Source organism: Neoarius graeffei, chromosome 22 (assembly GCF_027579695.1).
Source record: "Neoarius graeffei isolate fNeoGra1 chromosome 22, fNeoGra1.pri, whole genome shotgun sequence".
Lineage (NCBI taxonomy): Eukaryota > Metazoa > Chordata > Actinopteri > Siluriformes > Ariidae > Neoarius > Neoarius graeffei.
Window position 1 is genome coordinate 48,531,856 of NC_083590.1, and position 21,337 is coordinate 48,553,192.

Consider the following 21,337-nt stretch of genomic DNA (forward strand, 5'->3'; position numbering starts at 1 on the left):
GTGTGATCCGAGCGCATATCACTTACCACTTGCAAGTGGAAGGATGGCAAGCCTAAAGACAATCATAACTACACAATGGGCAGTATTTGCATCAGTATTTGCAGTATTTTCATATTTTTATACTCTTTAATGAAAGGTGATACAAGGCGGAAGTCTGCGCCGTTTTTCAGCAGTCGCGTCACATGACCAACGCCAGCGAATCAGGAAGGTGGATGTCACAGTGACGTTGTCCAATGAGACGCCAGCTAGAGCTCAGCACAGCGTATCCGCGTATTCTCAATGTTTACACAGCACCGGACCTGACACGATCTGGATTGAATACGTGGACCCTGGCGGATTCCCGTTTCCCGGCGTTTTAATGTAAACGGACAGTGCATCCGCGAAGAAAACGAGACAGATACGGTCTAATGTAAACGTAGCCAAAGTCTGAAATTGTTTCCAAGGAAACATGAAAAATTTAAATTTTTCAAATTTCTTAGTATGAAAAGGCACATCTATATCACCTTGTTAACATATACAGTGGTGCTTGAAAGCTTGTGAACCCTTTAGAATTTTCTATATTTCTGCATAAATATGACCTAAAACATCATCAGATTTTCACACACGTCCTGAAAGTAGATCAAGAGAACCCAGTTAAACAAATGAGACAAAAATATTGTACTTGGTCATTTATTTATTAGAGGAAAATGATCCAATATTACATATCTGTGAGTGGCAAAAGTATGTGAACCTTTAGGATTAGCAGTTAATTTGAAGGTGAAATTAGAGTCAGGTGTTTTCAATCAATGGGATGACAATCAGGTGTGAGTGGGCACCCTGTTTTATTTAAAGAACAGGGATCTATCAAAGTCTGATCTTCACAACACATGTTTGTGGAAGTGTATCATGGCACGAACAAAGGAGATTTCTGAGGACCTCAGAAAAAGCGTTGTTGATGCTCATCAGGCTGGAAAAGGTTACAAAATCATCTCTAAAGAGTTTGGACTCCACCAATCCACAGTCAGACAGATTGTGTACAAATGGAGGAAATTCAAGACCATTGTTACCCTCCCCAGGAGTGGTCGACCAACAAAGATCACTCCAAGAGCAAGGCGTGTAATAGTCGGCAAGGTCAAAAAGGACCCCAGGCTAACTTCTAAGTGACTGAAGGCCTCGCTCACATTGGCTAATGTTAATGTTCATGAGTCCACCATCAGGAGAACACTAAACAACAATGGTGTGCATGGCAGGGTTGCAAGGAGAAAGCCACTGCTCTCCAAAAAGAACATTGCTGCTCGTCTGCAGTTTGCTAAAGATCACGTGGACAAGCCAGAAAGCTATTGGAAAAATGTTTTGTGGACGGATGAGACCAAAATAGAACGTTTTGGTTTAAATGAGAAGCATTATGTTTGGAGAAAGGAAAACACTGCATTCCAGCATAAGAACCTTATCCCATCTGTGAAACATAGTGGTTTTGCTGCATCTGGGCCAGAACAGCTTGCCATCATTGATGGAGCAATGAATTCTGAATTATACCAGCGAATTCTAAAGGAAAATGTCAGGACATCTGTCCATGAACTGAATCTCAAGAGAAGGTGGGTCATGCAGCAAGACAACGACCCTAAGCACACAAGTCGTTCTACCAAAGAATGGTTAAAGAAGAATAAAATTAATGTTCTGGAATGGCCAAGTCAAAGTCCTGACCTTAATCCAATGGAAATGTTGTGGAAGGACCTGAAGCGAGCAGTTCATGTGAGGAAACCCACCAACATCCCAGAGTTGAAGCTGTTCTGTACGGAGGAACGGGCTAAAATTCCTCCAAGCCGGTGTGCAGGACTGATCAACAGTTACCGCAAACATTTAGTTTCAGTTATTGCTGCACAAGGGGGTCACACCAGATACTGAAAGCAAAGGTTCACATACTTTTGCCGCTCACAGATATGTAATATTGGATCATTTTCCTCAATAAATAAATGAACAAGTATAATATTTTTGTCTCATTTGTTTAACTGGGTTCTCTTTATCTACTTTTAGAACTTGTGTGAAAAGTTGATGATGTTTTTGGTCACATTTATGCAGAAATATAGAAAATTCTAAAGGGTTCACAAACTTTCAAGCACCACTGTATACCAAGTTTCAAATCCGTATCATGAATAGTTTTGGATATATGCTTCGGAAACGAACATTGCTCTTAGAAACTAAGGCAAAATCTATTTTTTATGGAAAAATTTGAAAAAGTACTTTTTTTAAAAATCCAAAATAGCAAACGGCACCAGTTCACAAGTTGCTTGATATGTATACAAAGTTTCATGAAGATATCTTCAGTAGTTTTAAAGATATGGCCCGGAAACGAAAACTTGACCGGACGGACAGCCGGACGGAACCCATTTCTATATCCCCCGCCAAACTTTGTTTGGGCGGGGGCTAACAAGAGTCATCAGGAGATGACACATCCCCCCACGGCCCCCACATGAAACCCCACTCCAAATTTTCCTAAGTTGAATTGGTTGTCATGGAAATACGGAAAAAAGAAAAATCACAGAAATCCCAAGATGTCAAAAGGCGCAACTCCTCGGCTACGTTCACACTGCAGGCTGAAGTGACTCAAATCCGATCTTTTCGCCCATATGTGACCTGTATCCGATCTTTTATTGACAATATGAACGATACAGATCCGATTTTTTCAAATCCGACCCAGGCCGTTTGGATATGTGGTCCTAATTCCCATTCCTATCCGCTCTTTTCATATGTGACTTCAGTCTGAACCGCCAGGTCGCATTCATCCGACTTACACGTCATCAACAAGCCACAAACGTCACTATTCTGCGCTGAAGTAGGCGGCGGGTCTCTCAAAAAAAGTTACAACAACATGGCGCATAATCACGGGCGCAGATAGAGGGGGGACGAGTCAGATTTAAATTCACCTCGTTCGGTCCCCCCCACTTATAGGGAGGAAAAAACGTCTATGCTGTCTTTCTTTGCATAAGGCAAACCTCACGGAAAAATCAAAAGACTAATTACCATTCGGTTTATTGAGGTGCACAGCAGTGTATACATAGTTGCAACAACTCACATAAAACAAAACAAAGACTGATATTCGGTTGGTTGAGCTGCGCAGACTGCACAGGTTGCGAGCTCGAGCTTGGTTGCTATGGTTACTAACAACGAGTTTGACAGGCATATCGGGGTTGGGGTTGGTTTGCTGGCAGCTTTGTCCCCCCCAGTTTTTTGTCCCCCCCAGTTCAAAAAACGTATCTGCGCCCCTGCGCATGACATCAATGCGAGGGACGCTTCGGGCTGTGAAGGTTCTGAATCTTCTCAATGGAAGGACGCAGAGGTTAGGGAGCTGATTTCCATTTGGGGGGATGCAGCTATTCAAGCTAGATTGGATGGGTCATACCGCAACCGGGCGGTTTTACTTCCGTAAACACTGGCCATGCTCACTGCGTGTGACGTCGTCGTATCCTGCAATGCGCATGCGGAACACTTTTAGGTCGCTTTTCGTTCATACTGAGGATCACATACAAGTCGCATATATTTGTTAATGTGAACGACCTCACAAAAAAATCGGATTTCACAAAAAAATCGGAATTGAGCATTAAGCCTTGCAGTGTGAACGTAGCGCTCTAGTCACTTAACATAACTGTCAGGTTTTGTGAAAAAATTCCTAATAGTTTTTGAGTTATGCTCCAGAAACTAAAATGTTTACAGATGGACAGAGCGATAGCTATATCCTGCTGCATTATATGCCGGGGGGATAATAATATAAGACAAATGTTTACACTCACACTTGAAGACAAATAGGTGGCTCAATTACATAATCCACTAAAAAATGTCCATAAGGCTTGAATGGATTTATGCCATGTTCAATTTGAAGAGTAAACAGAAAACGCATATTAGACAATATGTCTTGAGTGTGTCTACTTTCAGTTTTTCCTCCAAAGGCATCTTGGGGAAAAAAGGATGATAATCTACCTCGTTCATATTCATTACACTCATGACTGTATTTCACATGCACCTTCTCAGTCACTGCTGATGATGTGGTATAGATGCGTCAGCAACACTGGTTTAAAAAAGATCAGCCCAAATGGAGAATAAGTCCAGCTGAATAATCACTGCACATGAATGTCAATGATTGACTGCATGAATCTACAGTCTGGGCTCGAAAGAAATCAGCTCCAGCCTCACTTTTCATTCGTACTATTCTTATGATCATTGGTGGTACTGTTGCATGTCCACAAAGATCCAAAAAGCTGGGGCTGCCCAGCTTTAAGCAGGCGGTAGATGTCCAATGGGGCTATAAAGCCCCTCCCACTGTCGAGAGTGACCCCTGGTGTCAGGCTCTATGCCAATCGAGCCATGACTTAGAACTGGTTACGGCCACTCCCTGGTTTGTTTCTGTGCCAGGCAAAGCCGTACAACACGCTGAAGTTACCTCTCCAAAAATGTGCTAGCCTGGGCAGTGTATATGGAGAAACTGGTTTGCCCATTTCCCAGAATCCCCCTCTTGGTCTTGCTGGTAGAGTCCGAAGGAAAGGCGTAGCCAGTACGTCCGGGACCAGTTTGACTGCAGGAGTTGCCAGCGACTGGATTACCACCAGGCTGCTGACGGGGCTCCACTCAGAATTTCTGTCAGGGTTCATTCCCTTAGCCTTTGGCTATCCCTAGCCGCCCACAAGGCAGTGGGGCTATTTACATATTGCATAGCGGGGCCATATCCCTGGCCAAGGGAGGCCATGTATTGGGTCATGGTGAAGCAGGAAAAAATAGCGGAGAATTTAGGGCCACATGGTCTTAAATTCATTAATTGTTCTATTTTAAAAAAACTAATAAAATTGGAAGTCTGTGATTTGAGTTCAGTAGCTTTCGGTCCACTCAACAAAAATAATTGGGTGTCGGGGAAAATTTTTTTTTTTATGACCTACACTTGGGGGCGGCACGGTGGTGTAGTGGTTAGCGCTGTCGCCTCACAGCAAGAAGGTCCGGGTTCGAGCCCCGTGGCCGGCAAGGGCCTTTCTGTGTGGAGTTTGCATGTTCTCCCCGTATCCGCGTGGGTTTCCTCCGGGTGCTCCGGTTTCCCCCAAAGACATGCAGGTTAGGTTAACTGGTGACTCTAAATTGACCGTAGGTGTGAGTGTGAGTGTGAATGGTTGTCTGTGTCTATGTGTCAGCCCTGTGATGACCTGGCGACTTGTCCAGGGTGTACCCCGCCTTTCGCCCGTAGTCAGCTGGGATAGGCTCCAGCTTGCCTGCGACCCTGTAGAACAGGATAAAGCGGCTACAGATAATGAGATGAGATGAGATGAGACCTACACTTGAAAAATGTGAAAGGCAGTCTAGCTTTAATAAAATGGCGGTCCAAAATGTTTGCTGTGTGTGTGTGTGTGCGTCCTGTTCACACTGTTACCGTAGTGATGGCTCACCCTTGGTATTGTCGAGGATGCGCTGCACCAGTACAGGATACTTAGTGATGCGTTGGGTGACCAGCAAAATGCACTCCTGGAAACCGTGACGACGCAACAGAGGACCTCGACTCACCCTCTGAGCATGTAAGAGAAAGACAGAGAGATGTAGGCGGTGTAAAAATAGATACAAATAACCTTACAACCATCCTGTAAGAATGCTAATGATTATCTGCGAGTATAAATGTACAGAATATTCAAGTTTTGTATTAATTCACATAATAATTGTCCTTTTATCATGATTTACAATTCATAGCTAGCAAGAACATCAAGTTACATACGAGTACGCTTACATACTGGTTAGATTTAACTATGCAGTAATCCTGCCTTGCAACATTACACATGCTAGCGTGCATCCAGACCATCCCAGAACCAGCGTTACAAAAAACCTCAACACACTGCACTGTCGTCAGCAACATCTTTCTGATAAACCGCACTGTTGTTCAACTGAAGGCTACAAACACCAGTCTCAACAAAACATCCACATTTCTTGTGGTTTGAGTAAGACATTCGAGCATTGTATTACTTCTTTTTATGGGAAAAAGAAATCTCATGATTGAAAATATTTTTGTTCTTTTCCTAAGAGAATACCTGAAAAACTGATGAGTCACGCTACTATGCCAACATGCAGGCAGCAAGGCTATTAGCACATATAACACCCACTCCCATCCAGCTGTACATCACTGTCCTCCCACTGCAGCAACACACACACACACACACACACACACACACACACACTAACACACACCTCATTTATCTCATCACAAACAGCTTGTCCCTCTCCTTAATCCTGCTCCTGAACTGATCTCTCTATTTGTCGGTTTCTCACACACTGATGTCAGCTGTGTTTGCTCAATTTGTTTGGCCAATTTAGAAATCATATTTTAGAAACCGTTCTAAATTTCAATACACTATTCCAAACCGAGTAACCTGGTCACAATAATACTTTGCAAAAGGTTCTAATTAAATCAAACTGGCCCTGTGATGACCTGGCGACTTGTCCAGGGTGTACCCCACCTTTCGCCCGTAGTCAGCTGAGATAGGCTCCAGCTTGCCTGCGACCCTGTAGAACAGGATAAAGCGGCTAGAGATAATGAGATGAGATGAGAAGTTAATTTTTACTCGTAGTCGGGTACAATTCCTGGGCCGCACCCGACGTCGCATCCGTCTCATGAACCTACGGTCACACTACAGCTCGCGATGCTTTGTGATGGGTTATCGATGAAAATGAGGCATTTTGGTGACGATATACACGTGAGCTAAATTTGTGGTCACGCAGCAGGTGAACACTTGACTGTCACGCCTTTGCGTGCTTGAGCAGCTGTGCGCACTCACGAAGTGCATTGTGCACGCTCTTGGGACCCAGTCATTACGGGAAACACCTGACGCTGATTTGAGTGCAATCAGCACACGCAGATACGGACACTGTTTTCACAGAGGCTTTGCGAAGTATTATCATTATCATTGTCACGTTTGTTTCTATCCATGTTTATAATGCTGTTTCAATATTCTGCTTTCTGTTTTGCTTTTGTAAATATCACGCCTGCTAATAAAAACTCTTCCTGCACTTAGATCCGTCTACCACCGTCTATCTTGTAGTGTCCTGATCCCCAGATCTTTAACCCAGCCACATATAAAAAGCTGTTCTCCTCCATGCTCTTCCAGGTTTTCATCTGTGTGTCTGTGTAGAACGATGTCTGCAGCACCAGGTAGTTTAAGATGCCGGGGCACTCAACGGCTGGATAATTTTCCAACTCATAGGAAAAATCCTTCTTTTTTCGCGTGTAAGGATCTAATCCCATTGAGTGGTTTCTACATCCACTTCTTGGTTTTAATAGCTTGTTAGTTTGCTGGACACAAACATGGCAATAAGTTCTTGTGTTAATGAACCAGACTCCACTTTTGGATCATTAATCCCTTTTAACTGAGAATGTCCTGCACGCATGGTTTGGATTCTGGCACACCCATACAATTTTAAATACAACACCTACAATTAAAAACAGTTTGTTTTTATTGCATTTATTTAATTCCTGGGCTCCCATCTGTAACAGGGAGTGGTGTCGCATCCCATTAATACACTTTACAATAGATTGTTAGATTCTAATAGAATAGATGAACCAAAATAATTGGGGATCTTTTATAATGGGCCCCGACTCATTACAAGTATGAATAGGTGGGCCTTGAAGTGGAAAAGGTTGAGAACCCCTGTTGTAAGAGGCACTCAGGACATTTCTCCTCTATGCCAGCAGAGTCATGCTACTTAGTTGTTTTCTATATAAACTGTTTGTGGTTACCTGATATGCATCCCCTGCCTGATTTGCACCATGCATCTGCACTGAAAACTGGACAGGGGATGGGAATCAGGTAGTGATGATGCTGCCTGATCTATATCATGCCTGCATGAATGGTTTACGGAACGATTCAATCTGCTGTGTGTATGAAACCTGAGTGCCAGTTATAATGTACGAATGCAAATCCTGCAATGCAAACATTTACCATAACATATGTAGGTAACACAGTCCCTTTAAGAAACTACATTTCCCATCAGCCAACTTTCGCGTTGACCTGCGTCACGCCGGGGCGGGATCACCAACGTCACGTCCTCTTTGAAGTCATAAGTAACGGAACACGTTTCCGCTTCCTCCTCTTTCCATTTGGACTTCAAGCCGTCTGGACACAAGGAGGATCGCTCGCTCCGCCGAGCAAACCAGATAAAGATGTCTTTTCTTTTACTCAAGAATCAGAGTTTCGCGCTTTTCTTTCACCTTTGGCCACGGTTGATCCTAGAATCGCGAGATTTTAAACTCAACTTGAGCTACAACCGGTTTCCATTTGTTCCTTATACGTACGTACGGACTGCAGCCCAAGCAGTTAATTAATGTTAGAAGTGACTGGCTCCTTCTAATAAAAGCTGTGCACATTATCTTAATCAGAGATTTTCTTCCCACGAGCTACAAAGTGTCGGACCAAGAACTCTCTGTTTTCTACAGAAGTCTCCACGGGCTCCTCTGAAACTCAGCCTCTCCAAGAATTCTCTGCTTTCTACAAAAGGGAGAGATACTGAAGTAAGACTTGGCAGTTTGGGCAAAAAGACTAGTCTTAGGAATTAGTTTATTTACTTAGTGTGAATTTAAACTCAGGAACTGTTTAAGTGTGCACAATGATTTTGTGTTTCTACCATTTATTCTATTTTTGATCTCTCAATTGTTTAATAGATAGGTTTTGCATGCCCCCTTTTTCTTTCTAACACTTTAATTTCATTATTTACACATATTTTGACCTCATCAAGATTTCAGTGGATTCAGTACTGTTATAAGCTAGTGAAATTAGCCTAAAGCTAATTCTTTTGTCTTAGCAACCAAAGCTAACTCCCTTGTTACTTAGAAACACGTGGTCACCAGGCCTCTCACACACAAACACATGTTAGCTAGCCTTCCTTTGCCTCAGCTAGCAACACAAAGCTAATTCTTTTGTCTTAGCAACCAAAGCTAACTCCCAAAGCTAACTCAGCCCGACTCAGCACGGCACGGCTCAGCCCGACTCAGCCGCGTTTGTAGTGGAAAAGCGGCATTAGAAACATGTGGTCAGCTCCCCCACACATGCACACACCTAGCCAGCATTCAAAGCTAACTCCTTTGTCGTAGGCCAGAAGGCTTTACACACACACTACATGTTTCATGTTTAATTCCCTTTTAATACACACACACACAAACACACACACACACATATATACATACCTCACTGTTTGCTGAAGATTTCAACTGCTATTATTCATTTTTATCTTTGTTAGAATAAATTCCATTATTATTGAAACTGTGTGGTTATTTGCTTCCATATTCCTTGAAGTCACACAATCTCAAAGAATTCCAAGGTGCATATGAGTTATGCAATATGGTAAGTGATCATAATAATTTGGAATATACCAGCTGTTTGGTAATTTATTATTAAGCATCAAAATTAATGGTATTAATTAATGAGACTGATCCAATGAGACTGATTCCATGAGTGATTTAATGATAATATGAGACTGATTTAATGACAATAATTAATGAGACTGATTTAATGAGATTGATCACTTAATTACCAATTGCACCTACACATAAAAGGCATACAGGAATGTTAACAAGTTTACTATTATGAATAATGGTCTAATCATTCCTCCATTTTGTTTTCTTGGAAATGTGCATTTAATAACAACTAATTAAGAGAACTTTGCAATTGGGGATAAACTCTCCGCATGCAAGATAGTTTTGCAATCTTGTACTCTTTTTTTTTTTTTGTACGCTCCCACAAAATGTCATAACATGCGGTGTCTGAGTAATTTCAAAATGTGCTGTTTTTTTTCGAGGCACATACAATCGGGTCCATAAATATTTGAACAATGACAAAGTTACTGGAATTTTAGCTGTCTGAATTTACAGAAGAAAATAATAAAGTTCTCACTGAGACAACCCCGTACCATGACACACCCTGGCTTTTGGACTTTTGTTGCTGGTGACAGTCTGGTTGGTCTTTTTCGTCTGGTTGGTGTCCATTTCTTCCAAAAAGAACCCGGAATCTTGATTCATCAGACCACAATACACATTTCCACTGTGTGATGGTCCATCCCAGATGCCTCTGAGCCCAGAGAAGTCGATGGCGCTTCTGGACACAGTCAACATAAAGCTTCCTTTTTGCACAATAAAGTTTCAACTGGCGTTTGTAGATGTAACTCGGTATTGTAAAGCTTGACAAAGTAATCCCGAGCCCATGTGGTTCTATCAGCTATAGATGAATGATGGTTCTTGATGCAGTGCCGTCTGAGGGATCGGAGATCACGGGTGTTCAGATTAGGCTTGTGCCCTTTGCCCTTTACACACCAAAATTCCTCCAGATTCCTTGAATTGTTTAATAGTATGATGCACTGTAGAGGGTGAAATATCCAAATCCCTTTATATCTTTCTTTTGAGGAACATTGTTTTTAAACATTGCAATAATTTTCTCACGCATTCGTTGACAAACTGCAGATCCTCGGCCCATCTTTGTTCCTCAAAGACTAGGCCTTTCCTGGATACTGATTTTATACCAAATCATGATTATAATCACCTGTTTCAAATCATTATTTAATTGTTTTACTTCATCACTAGCCCTAAATTTCCCCCGTCCCAACTTTTTTTGGAATGTGCTGCAGGTCTGAAACGTAGGAATGGATGGATATTAACAAATGAAATGAAGTTGACCAGAAAAAAATATAAAATATCTTGGGTTCATTCTGTCTGCAATGAAATACAAGTCAAAGTACATTTAGAAATCACTGCTTTTTTTTTTTTTTTTAAATTTGCATTTTCCATACCGTCCCAACTTTTTCTGATTTGAGGTTGTATGACAATAATGTCGACCCCATACTTTTGCACACCTTAAGACCTGTTTGCAGGAAGAACGGGACAAAATACTGTAACACCTGAAACGTTTCATCGCTTGGTGTCTTCAGTCCTTTAACATCTTTTAAGTGTTTGAGAAGGAATGGAAACATTATAAAATGTGCTTTACCTCCCAACTTTTTTGAAATGTGCTGCAAGAATCAAAACTGAAATGTGTTTATTTTGAAAAAGCAATAAAACCCGTGAGGTAAAACATCAAATAATGGAAGGTCAGATTATTTACAAATTGCTGTCTTCAGTTTTAATTTCAATTTCAACATACCATCCCAGCTTTTGTCTGATTTGGGGTTGCAATTTCAACTTAATATACCATGGTAGGCAGCTAAAACAACAATAAATTTGTCAATGTACATATATTTATGGACCTGACGACATGCGCGGTATCATCTCCAGCAATACATCCAGTGAAATATGAACTATCATCATAACTCTGACTGTCCCTTGCAAGGATTGCCAGGCAACCTGCATTCATTCATTCATTCATTCATTCATTCCCTCCAAGACAGACATCTCGATTGACGATTGACAAGAACCATTCAGAAAAGTAAAATAAACAGGCAGATGTTTCAATAACGAACCTATGTGTGAATGGATCGTGACCCATTCACTGTTGGAAAGCAGCATGATGACTAACTCGAGCATGCCAGGCCTTAACAACCCTCTTTCTTGGGCTAAAGCTAATCTTTAATCCAGTTCATCAAGAAATCCCATGATCACCATTCTTGCAGATGGCTGCAGGAAATTTTGGCACTCCTCTAACATGGTACTGCGATAGTAGCCTCCAGAACGAAGACGTTCCTCCGAGATCTCCATCCTTTACAGAGGTTAGGCCATCCAAGTACATTAACAAAGGCTATATTCTTTTTGTTTTCAAATGAAGAAATCCATAAAGGAAATAATCGGTATTAAATTTGGATGTGAGAAACAAATCCATATAAAGACATACTGTACTTGGCTCTTGGCTTTAAAAAGTCATTTATAAGATCCTTTGGAATGAAACTCACTATAGCTGCTTCATGCCAACGTAGCTGCTGGCAAAACTCACACTGTTAATATCGCTAAATATTTCTTGATCTGCAGTTAGTTCTGTCTTGGACTTATGCAGTTTAATGGAATTGTTTTCCACAACTACATTTTGCAACCGCAACCTCATGCTCAGCGTTGAACACCAGCTCTCTGTCACCAGTACGAAGCAGATTCTGAGTTGTGAAAAGCCAACGTCTTAGGTCTATTTCAGTCATGCTTTTTAATGGTCTAATAATTCCACATTTGTAACAAATGGTATCTAATGATCTTTGTGCTTCACACCACTGTTAAAAGGATGTATCCATACAAAAAGGCTTTCTCTTAGCATACTTATTTGAAGAAGAAGCCTTTATTTGGCATATGTACTCAAGCACAGTGAAATTCCTCCTCTGCATTTAAGCCATCTCAGGGCTCGACATTAAGGACTGCCCGATTGCCCGGGGCAAGTGAAACACGCTTTTTGGCAAGTGGGCTATGTCCCCGACATGCCCGATCGAGTAAGTTGGAATGAGCATATATTACGAACTAGCACCACAAAAATGAGGCTCTTTGGTCTTTTATTTCAGTTCCTAAAAGCGTCCTTCACTACGTATCTGCCATTATGCCTCGGCTGTTTTCTTAGTCTCGGTTTCATTTACTGCTTTGCAGGTTATTTTATATCCCCCCGCTGTTGTAGTATGGTACGCGTACTGTTTATAGACCCCTTCTGCATGATGTCACGCATCACGTAATAATTACAGCTGGGGTCAGACAGACACCGTCTTTCATGTAAGCAGCTTAATCTGTCTTCAACATGGTTAGTTTTTGCGCCGTTTTTGCTTGTTCAAACAGAGAAATAGATAAACGGCATTACCGTCTCCCCGCTATCAAGAAAAATGTTAACAAATGCTTCAAGAGCAACGAGGAAATGAGCGGTTAAAGAATACGAGGAGAGGAGCTCAGCCTGAAAACTCCAGAGGAATTCACGATTGTATTTAAAATGTATTTTACAAAAACGGAAAGTCGGAAGTGAGGATGGAAGAGTTCGCTTAAGAATCTCGTTTATTTATTTATTTATTTATTTATTTATTTAGCTAGCTCGCATTCGAGTTAGCTCCTTCATGAAAGTGTTCGATTTTCTTAAAGGTGAAGCCGCTTCCTTATTTGACACAGAAAACGCAGATTGGTTTCAAACAACTCGGGCAGAAAAAACTCAACAAGGAGCGACATGAGCGATAAATCCTGAAAGAACAGATCAGATTAAGAGCAGAGAGAGCTGGAGCTTTTTCTGTTATCAGAGGAACACAGTCCTGTATGAAGTATTTATATATAGTTTTTTTTGTTATATCATCCACCTTTAGATTTAAAAAAAAAAAAACCTGCGCTGCGTCATGACAGAGCGGCTGCACTGATTGAGTTACAGGTTGCCAGGTCTGTATAAAACACCCACAACCTACACACTAAATAATTTTAAACTCAAACATTATCCTGTCTGTCATGACGCAGCGTGTTTTTTTTTTTTTTAAAACCTAGCGGTGGATGAGACAAAAAAACCCTCTCAAACACAGTACTGTTCAAAAGTCTTGGCACCCTATTGTTTTCTTCATACAAGCTTTGTTATGGATTTCTATTTTATGATTTCTACATTACGGAGTAATGAACCTACAGTCTGAGAGAGTTCTACACAAACACACTGAACTTTACAACAGCTGCATGCATGTGAAATGGAAATAAATCAACTAAGGCAGGAAAAACAATTTTGTATAAAATTGTTATTGTCCGTTACAAGTAAAAAGTAACCAATAACCAAACTTAATAATAAACTTAATCAATAATCAAACTTCAACTCAATATGTGATCTTTTATGTTGCAATTCACAACTATTCTACGATTTTCTTAAAAAAAAAAAAGGTAGTACTTGCAAAATAGGGGGCAAGTGATAATATTGGGGGCAAGTGGAAATTAACCCCCACTTTCCCCCCCAGGGCAAGTGGGTTTAAAAGTTAATGTCGAACCCTGCAGCTGAAGCGTTGAACACACACAAGTGAGCACTGCGCGCACACACACAGCAGTGGGCAGCTATGCTACAGCGCCCAGGGAGCAGTTAGGGGTTAGATGCCTTGCTCAAGGGCACTTCAGCCATGATACAGAGGCAGGGGAAGTGCTGTTTGTTCATTCAACTCCCCTCACATCTTTCCTGCCGGTTCAGGGAATCAAACCGACAACCCTTTGGGCCCAAGGCTGCTTCTCTAACCTTCAGACCATGGCTGCCCAATGTACATTTATATTTATTAATGTACATGTTTATTATACCCCCGGTCCGAAGGAGGGGAGGTATACTGGTTTACCTCTGTCTGTCCATATCTCCGTATCTTTGTCCATCTGAAACACCCTTCTCTTCAATAACCAGAAATCATAGCCAATTGGTACTTGGTACCAAACTTCAGCTTGGGGTTCTATACCGTGTATACCGTTTTCAGGTCTGTACCACATCGACTTCCTGTTTACCGACTGAATGTATTTACGAAACATATAGCGTGGATTTACAAAATTTTCGTAACACTTTTCTCGGCAACTACAAATCACAACTGCTTGATATTTGGTACCGAGCTTCAGCTTGGGGTTCTATACTGTGTGTACCATTTTCAGGTCTGTCGCACATCGACTTCCTGTTTACCGACTGAATGTATTTACGAAACATATAGCGTGGATTTACAAAATTTTCGTAACACTTTTCTCGGCAACTACAAATCACAACTGCTTGATACTTGGTACTGAGCTTCAGCTTGGGGTTCTATACCGTGTGTACCGTTTTCAGGTCTGTCTCACATCGACTTCCTGTTTACCGACTGAATGTATTTACGAAACATATAGCGTGGATTTACAAAATTTTCGTAACACTTTTCTCAGCAACTGCAAACCACAACTGCTTGATATTTGGTACCGAGCTTCAGCTTGGGGTTCTATACCGTGTAGACCGTTTTCAGGTCTGTACCACATCGACTTCCTGTTTACCGACTGAATGTATTTACGAAACATATAGCGTGGATTTACAAAATTTTCGTAACACTTTTCTCAGCAACTACAAACCACAACTGCTTGATATTTGGTACCGAGCTTCAGCTTGGGGTTCTATACCGTGTAGACCGTTTTCAGGTCTGTGTCACATCGACTTCCTGTTTACCGACTGAATGTATTTACGAAACATATAGGATGGATTTTGACGCTATTTCAAGAAGCAAAATGCTATTTCAAAATGACAGTTTAGCAGGATGTTGTTTGAAATCCCTGGGGAGAGACACGGCTCTTTACTTACTTGTTTCAGGGTTCATTATTTGTTGAAGTCAACATTCATAATAATAATAATAATAATAAGTGTTCTATTCCTTCGATTGCTTGCATTTTGATATAAGCGAGAGTGGGGGGGGGGATACGTAAGTGAGCAGTAGCTCACAGTTGATCTTGTTATTTGTAAGATCTGTGTTAACTGTCTTGGAGAAAAATGAAAGCAATGAGAAACCAGAAACACACCTGCTGAAAAGAGAAGACTACTCTTATGCTGAAAAGGTTCATATTATTAAGTATAAATGAAAGAAAAAAACCCAACGAGCTGTGGCTTATTAATGAAAATGAATGTTTTTCTCTTTGCCCTTACCCTTATGAAGTACTGCAGTCTCTTGTCTCTAGCCAGTAGCTCTTTATACAGTTTTACAGCTTTCAAGTGACCGCTGCAGAATTCCGCATAGGTCTTCCTCATCTCATCAGCGCACTGACCAGAAAACTGAACACACACACATACAAAAAGATACAGAGGAGCAGAGATTATTAGCATTGTTTTCTCTGAAAAGCATTCAATCCTCCCACACAGAGCATTTGCACAGGGCATGTTACAATGTCTCTTGCTTACAAGGACTAATTTATCATAATTGAATACAAACATTTTGCTTAGCTGATAGCTTTGCTCTTTGGTTCTTTGAAAAATATGACACTGAACTACCTAAAATACATCCATCCAGCCATTATCCGTAACCGTTTATCCTGTGCAGGATCACGGGCAAGCTGGAGCCTATCCCAGCTGACTACGGGCGAAAGGCGGGGTACACCCTGGACAAGTCGCCAGGTCATCGCAGGGCTGAAACATAGAGACAAACAACCATTCACACTCACATTCACACCTACGGTCAATTTAGAGTCACCAGTTAACCTAACCTGCATGTCTTTGGACCGTGGGGGAAACCGGAGCACCCGGAGGAAACCCACGCGGACATGGGGAGAACATGCAAACTCCGCACAGAAAGGCCTTCGCTGGCCGCTGGGCTCGAACCCGGACCTTCTTGCTGTGAGGCAACAGTGCTAACCACTACACCACCGTGCCGCCCTCATATGATACCAATTGCAAGGTATTTTGGGGGAATTTTCCTTTCCAATTTGGTCACCCCAGGGAGGGTGAAGGCTAGCAACCGCATCTTTTGGAACTGCTGCTCATTCTGTGTCACAGAAGGCATAACACACTTGGAGAAAAGGGCTATCTACCCTCTTCCACATACATACAAGAGCTCAGAGATGCTCATGTTTGGCTAGTGTGATTGTGATTGACAGGAGAGAGAGACAGACAGAATGCCGTCCCTCAAAATCTGAGAGCATGGCCAATTTTGCTCCATTGGCTCCCAGCCACAGATGGCCATGGAATCTGGATGCGAACTTGTGATCTCTTGACACAAATTACAAGTTATTTTGAGAATTAAAAGTTCTGATCTAGGCAGCACGGTGGTGTAGTGGTTAGTGCTGTTGCCTCACAGCAAGAAGGTTCTGGGTTCAAGCCCAGTGGCCAACAGGGGCCTTTCTGTGTAGAGTTTGCATGTTCTCCCCGTGTCTGCATGGGTTTGCCCCACAGTCCAAAGACATGCAGGTTAGGTTAACTGGTGACTCTAAATTGACCGTAGGTGTGAATGGGAGTGTGAATGGTTGTCTGTGTCTATGTGTCAGCCCTGTGATGACCTGGTGACTTGTCCAGGGTGTACCCCGCCTTTCGCCCGTAGTCAGCTGGGATAGGCTCCAGCGCGCCCGCGACCCTGCACCGGATAAGCGGTTACGGATAATGGATGGATGGAAGTTCTGAACTGTTCTGAAATAGAGATCCATACATCTTTAGGTTATACTAACCAAACTGAAACCTTAACCATAAACACACACACATATGCAGTTACCTGCTGCAGAAGGAGATCGCTGATGCAGCTGATGGTAAAGTTGTGTGTGCTGTCCGGCTGCAGGCAGTGCTGGCGACGGTGGAGCAGCTGAGTAAGGAAGCGAGTGTGTATCACAAGAAGTTTCTCCAGGCAGGGGAAAAGCGCGTGAACGACACCCGGCTCCAGCTGCACCTCGTCCAGCATGCCCCGCCGGAAAACTCCGTCCATGATGCGCAGCGTGCGCACGTGATGCAGCTCTGTCTGAATCAGCTCTAAATGAATAAAAGAGATTAACACAAACCCATCCAGCCGTTTAAAAAGGGCTTACGTTTAGACGACAGGTCTTGTGCTAGCCCTGATTAGTTAAAAAAGCATGACTGAATAGTATGCCTTGAGGTTACAGTTTGACAAACTCTTCAGCACTGATGTCCTGCTAAAAAGCACCGATCATGTCTTTTTTAAGTTTATATACAGTAGAGAAGCTAGAAACTTTGTGTGAGTACAGGCTACAGACGTGCTGTTTCATAAGGAACATAATATAACGTAATACAATGGCGATCTCATTCGAGCACATCTGAGTCACTGATTCTCTCTCTCTCTCTGTATCTTTTCTTCTCTCTCTCACCATAGATGACATCCTGCCTCTTGATGATATCTTTGCGGTGAGTCTGTAGGTAGGCGGAGTCAACCACCATGCTCCAAGAGTCCGCCTCAAAGTCCCGCCCCTCGATCTCTAACTCTTCCAGCACTGAGGCATAGTATACCTCTCCTACAGAAAAAGGAGTTGTTTTCTAATTGTTTGGACAGGAACACAGGAAAAACCTGACCGGTTGTAATATGGTCGAGAAATAGGAATCAGGTTTGGCCCGATGCATAGACAATTAGTTTGTTGTGCACACCAAATAAACAGGAAATGAATGAGCTATGAAGGCCAATTTTAAGCTATCTGCATATGTGTGTGTGTGTGTGTGTGTGTGTACCCTCATCGTTGAGCGATTCCATCGACATGGTTCTGCTCCTGAAGTTTAACGAGTCTGTGGATTGAGACAAGATCCTGCGCAGCCCCAAGGGAGAGTCATCACTCAGTGTCCTACACACGCCAAGTGCATGCATACAGGCACAATTGCACACACACATGCACCCCACATATGCATGTACCAAGCAACCGACAACAAAAAAATAAGGAAATAAAATGAGTCGCAGGCACTAAAGAACAAATGCTAGCAACAACCATGATGAAATATAAAGCCACAGGAAAGAAAAAAAAAAACAAAGAACGGATACAACAATATAAAAATGTAAAACGTGACACACATGAACATACAGTAAGAACGTCACTGGAACGTGAATGTGAACTTGCAGTTGGAGACATGTGACATTCAAAATCAGAGGTGGACAGTAACGAAGTACATTTACTTGAGTACTGTACAACCCTGATTCCAAAAAAGTTGGGACAAAGTGCAAAGTGTAAATAAAAACGGAATGCAATGATGTGGAAGTTTCAAAATTCCATATTTTATTCAGAATAGAACATAGACGACATATCAAATGTTTAAACTGAGAAAATGTATCATTTAAAGAGAAAAATTAGGTGATTTTAAATTTCATGACAACAACACATCTCAAAAAAGTTGGGACAAGGCCATGTTTACCACTGTGAGACATCCCCTTTTCTCTTTACAACAGTCTCTAAACGTCTGGGGACTGAGGAGACAAGTTGCTCAAGTTTAGGGATAGGAATGTTAACCCATCCTTGTCTAATGTAGGATTCTAGTTGCTCAACTGTCTTAGGTCTTTTTTTGTCGTATCTTCCGTTTTATGATGCACCAAATGTTTTTTATGGGTGAAAGATCTGGACTGCAGGCTGGCCAGTTCAGTACCCGGACCCTTCTTCTACGCAGCCATGATGCTGTAATTGATGCAGTTTGGCATTGTCATGTTGGAAAATGCAAGGTCTTCCCTGAAAGATACCTTTCAGCATTGATGGTGTCTTTCCAGATGTGTAAGCTGCCCATGCCACATGCACTAATGCAACCCCATACCATCAGAGATGCAGGCTTCTGAACTGAGCGCTGATAACAACTTGGGTCGTCCTTCTCCTCTTTAATCCGAATGACACAGCGTCCCTGATTTCCATAAAGAACTTTAAATTTTGATTCGTCTGACCACAGAACAGTTTTCCACTTTGCCACAGTCCATTTTAAATGAGCCTTGGCCCAGAGAAGACGTCTGCGCTTCTGGATCATGTTTAGATACGGCTTCTTCTTTGAACTATAGAGTTTTAGCTGGCAACAGCGGATGGCATGGTGAATTGTGTTCACAGATAATGTTCTCTGGAAATATTCCTGAGCCCATTTTGTGATTTCCAATACAGAAGCATGCCTGTATGTGATGCAGTGCCGTCTAAGGGCCCGAAGATCACGGGCACCCAGTATGGTTTTCTGGCCTTGACCCTTACGCACAGAGATTCTTCCAGATTCTCTGAATCTTTTGATGATATTATGCACTGTAGATGATGATATGTTCAAACTCTTTGCAATTTTACACTGTCGAACTCCTTTCTGATATTGCTCCACGATTTGTCGGCGCAGAATTAGGGGGATTGGTGATCCTCTTCCCATCTTTACTTCTGAGAGCCGCTGCCACTCCAAGATGCTCTTTTTATACCCAGTCATGTTAATGACCTATTGCCAATTGACCTAATGAGTTGCAATTTGGTCCTCCAGCTGTTCCTTTTTTGTACCTTTAACTTTTCCAGCCTCTTATTGCCCCTGTCCCAACTTTTTTGAGATGTGTTGCTGTCATGAAATTTCAAATGAGCCAATATTTGGCATGAAATTTCAAAATGTCTCACTTTCGACATTTGATATGTTGTCTATGTTCTATTGTGAATACAATATCAGTTGTTGAGATTTGTAAATTATTGCATTCCGTTTTTATTTACAATTTGTACTTTGTCTCAACTTTTTTGGAATCGGGGTTGTACTTAGGTGTACTTTTTGAGTATCTGTACTTTTCACTCCACTACATTTCTGTCAAGGTCCTCGTTAGTCGTTACTATGAAGCAGTTTTGAAAGTGGATGTTTTTTCTTTTCTTTTCTAAAACATGATTGCTTTTTTTTCCGCAGGTCACGTCACGTCCATAGACTGTATAAAATCAAGTTCAGTGATTTCTCAGCAGCGTTATATAACACGATCAGTTGATGGCAGAATGGAAAGAGGCGGTTCTTCTGGAGAACGCACGCACTCATGGCTATACCTGGAATCCATGTTTCAGTTTTCTGAAAGGATTAAAGATTCGTTTTGTTTTAAATGTTTGCTTTGTTTGCCGAAAACGAACCACATCACGGCCTACGAAAACTCGCCGTTCAACCTGCGGAAGCATATTGAGGCATATACATGTTTTATTCCAAGAGGAAGCTTGCAACGAAGAAGTTGTCTGTGCTTTTAGAGCTAGCTATAATAGCTAAATGCAATAGCGATGCAGTCTGATTTGTCAAATGACTTTCTATGGATTTGCCCACCAAGTTGCCATCGCCTTGTCCACGGCTAACGCTAACACATAGCTAGTTAACGTGGACACTGTTAGTTAGCATGTAAAAACAGAGTTACGCTAACATGAATAACTGAAGTCCTTTCAGAAATGTTTTAGCATCATCTTGCCAAATAAACGGAATGTAGAAATCTTTCTTTTCTAGTAACGTTAGCTACCCAATATGATTTTGAGTTTGAAAAGCGTTTGCTAGCATGTCAGGTGGAGCTTCACTGACTAGCACTGACTGAGAACGCACGCACTCATGGCTATACCTGGAACCCATGTTTCAGTTTTCTGAAAGGATTAAAGATTCGTTTTGTTTTAAATGTTTGCTTTGTTTGCCGAAAATGAACCACATCACGGCCTACGAAAACTCGCCGTTCACCCTGCGGAAGCATATTGAGGCATATACATGTTTTATTCCAAGAGGAAGCTTGCAACGAAGAAGTTGTCTGTGCTTTTAGAGCTAGCTATAATAGCTAAATGCAATAGCGATGCAGTCTGATTTGTTAAATGACTTTCTATGGATTTGCCCACCAAGTTGCCATCGCCTTGTCCACGGCTAACACTAACACATAGCTAGTTAACGTGGACACTGTTAGTTAGCATGTAAAAACAGAGTTACGCTAACATGAATAACTGAAGTCCTTTCAGAAATGTTTTAGCATCATCTTGCCAAATAAACGGAATGTAGAAATCTTTCTTTTCTAGTAACGTTAGCTACCCAATATGATTTTGAGTTTGAAAAGC

General features: G+C 41.8%; 1 protein-coding gene across 2 annotated transcripts in view; it reads right to left on the bottom strand.

The window, feature by feature from the left end:
* The window catches only part of arhgef1a (Rho guanine nucleotide exchange factor (GEF) 1a), a 185,320-nt gene that overhangs the window by 61,085 nt on the left and 102,898 nt on the right, over window positions 1–21,337 (bottom strand). For both annotated transcript variants that reach the window (XM_060904899.1, XM_060904900.1), the window contains exons 6-10: window positions 18,033–18,142; window positions 17,678–17,821; window positions 17,074–17,324; window positions 15,522–15,647; window positions 5,403–5,520 (exon numbers count right to left, since the gene is read on the bottom strand). In XM_060904899.1, the coding sequence (XP_060760882.1) occupies window positions 5,403–5,520; window positions 15,522–15,647; window positions 17,074–17,324; window positions 17,678–17,821; window positions 18,033–18,142 (749 nt within the window). The remainder of the gene's footprint in view (window positions 1–5,402; window positions 5,521–15,521; window positions 15,648–17,073; window positions 17,325–17,677; window positions 17,822–18,032; window positions 18,143–21,337) is intronic.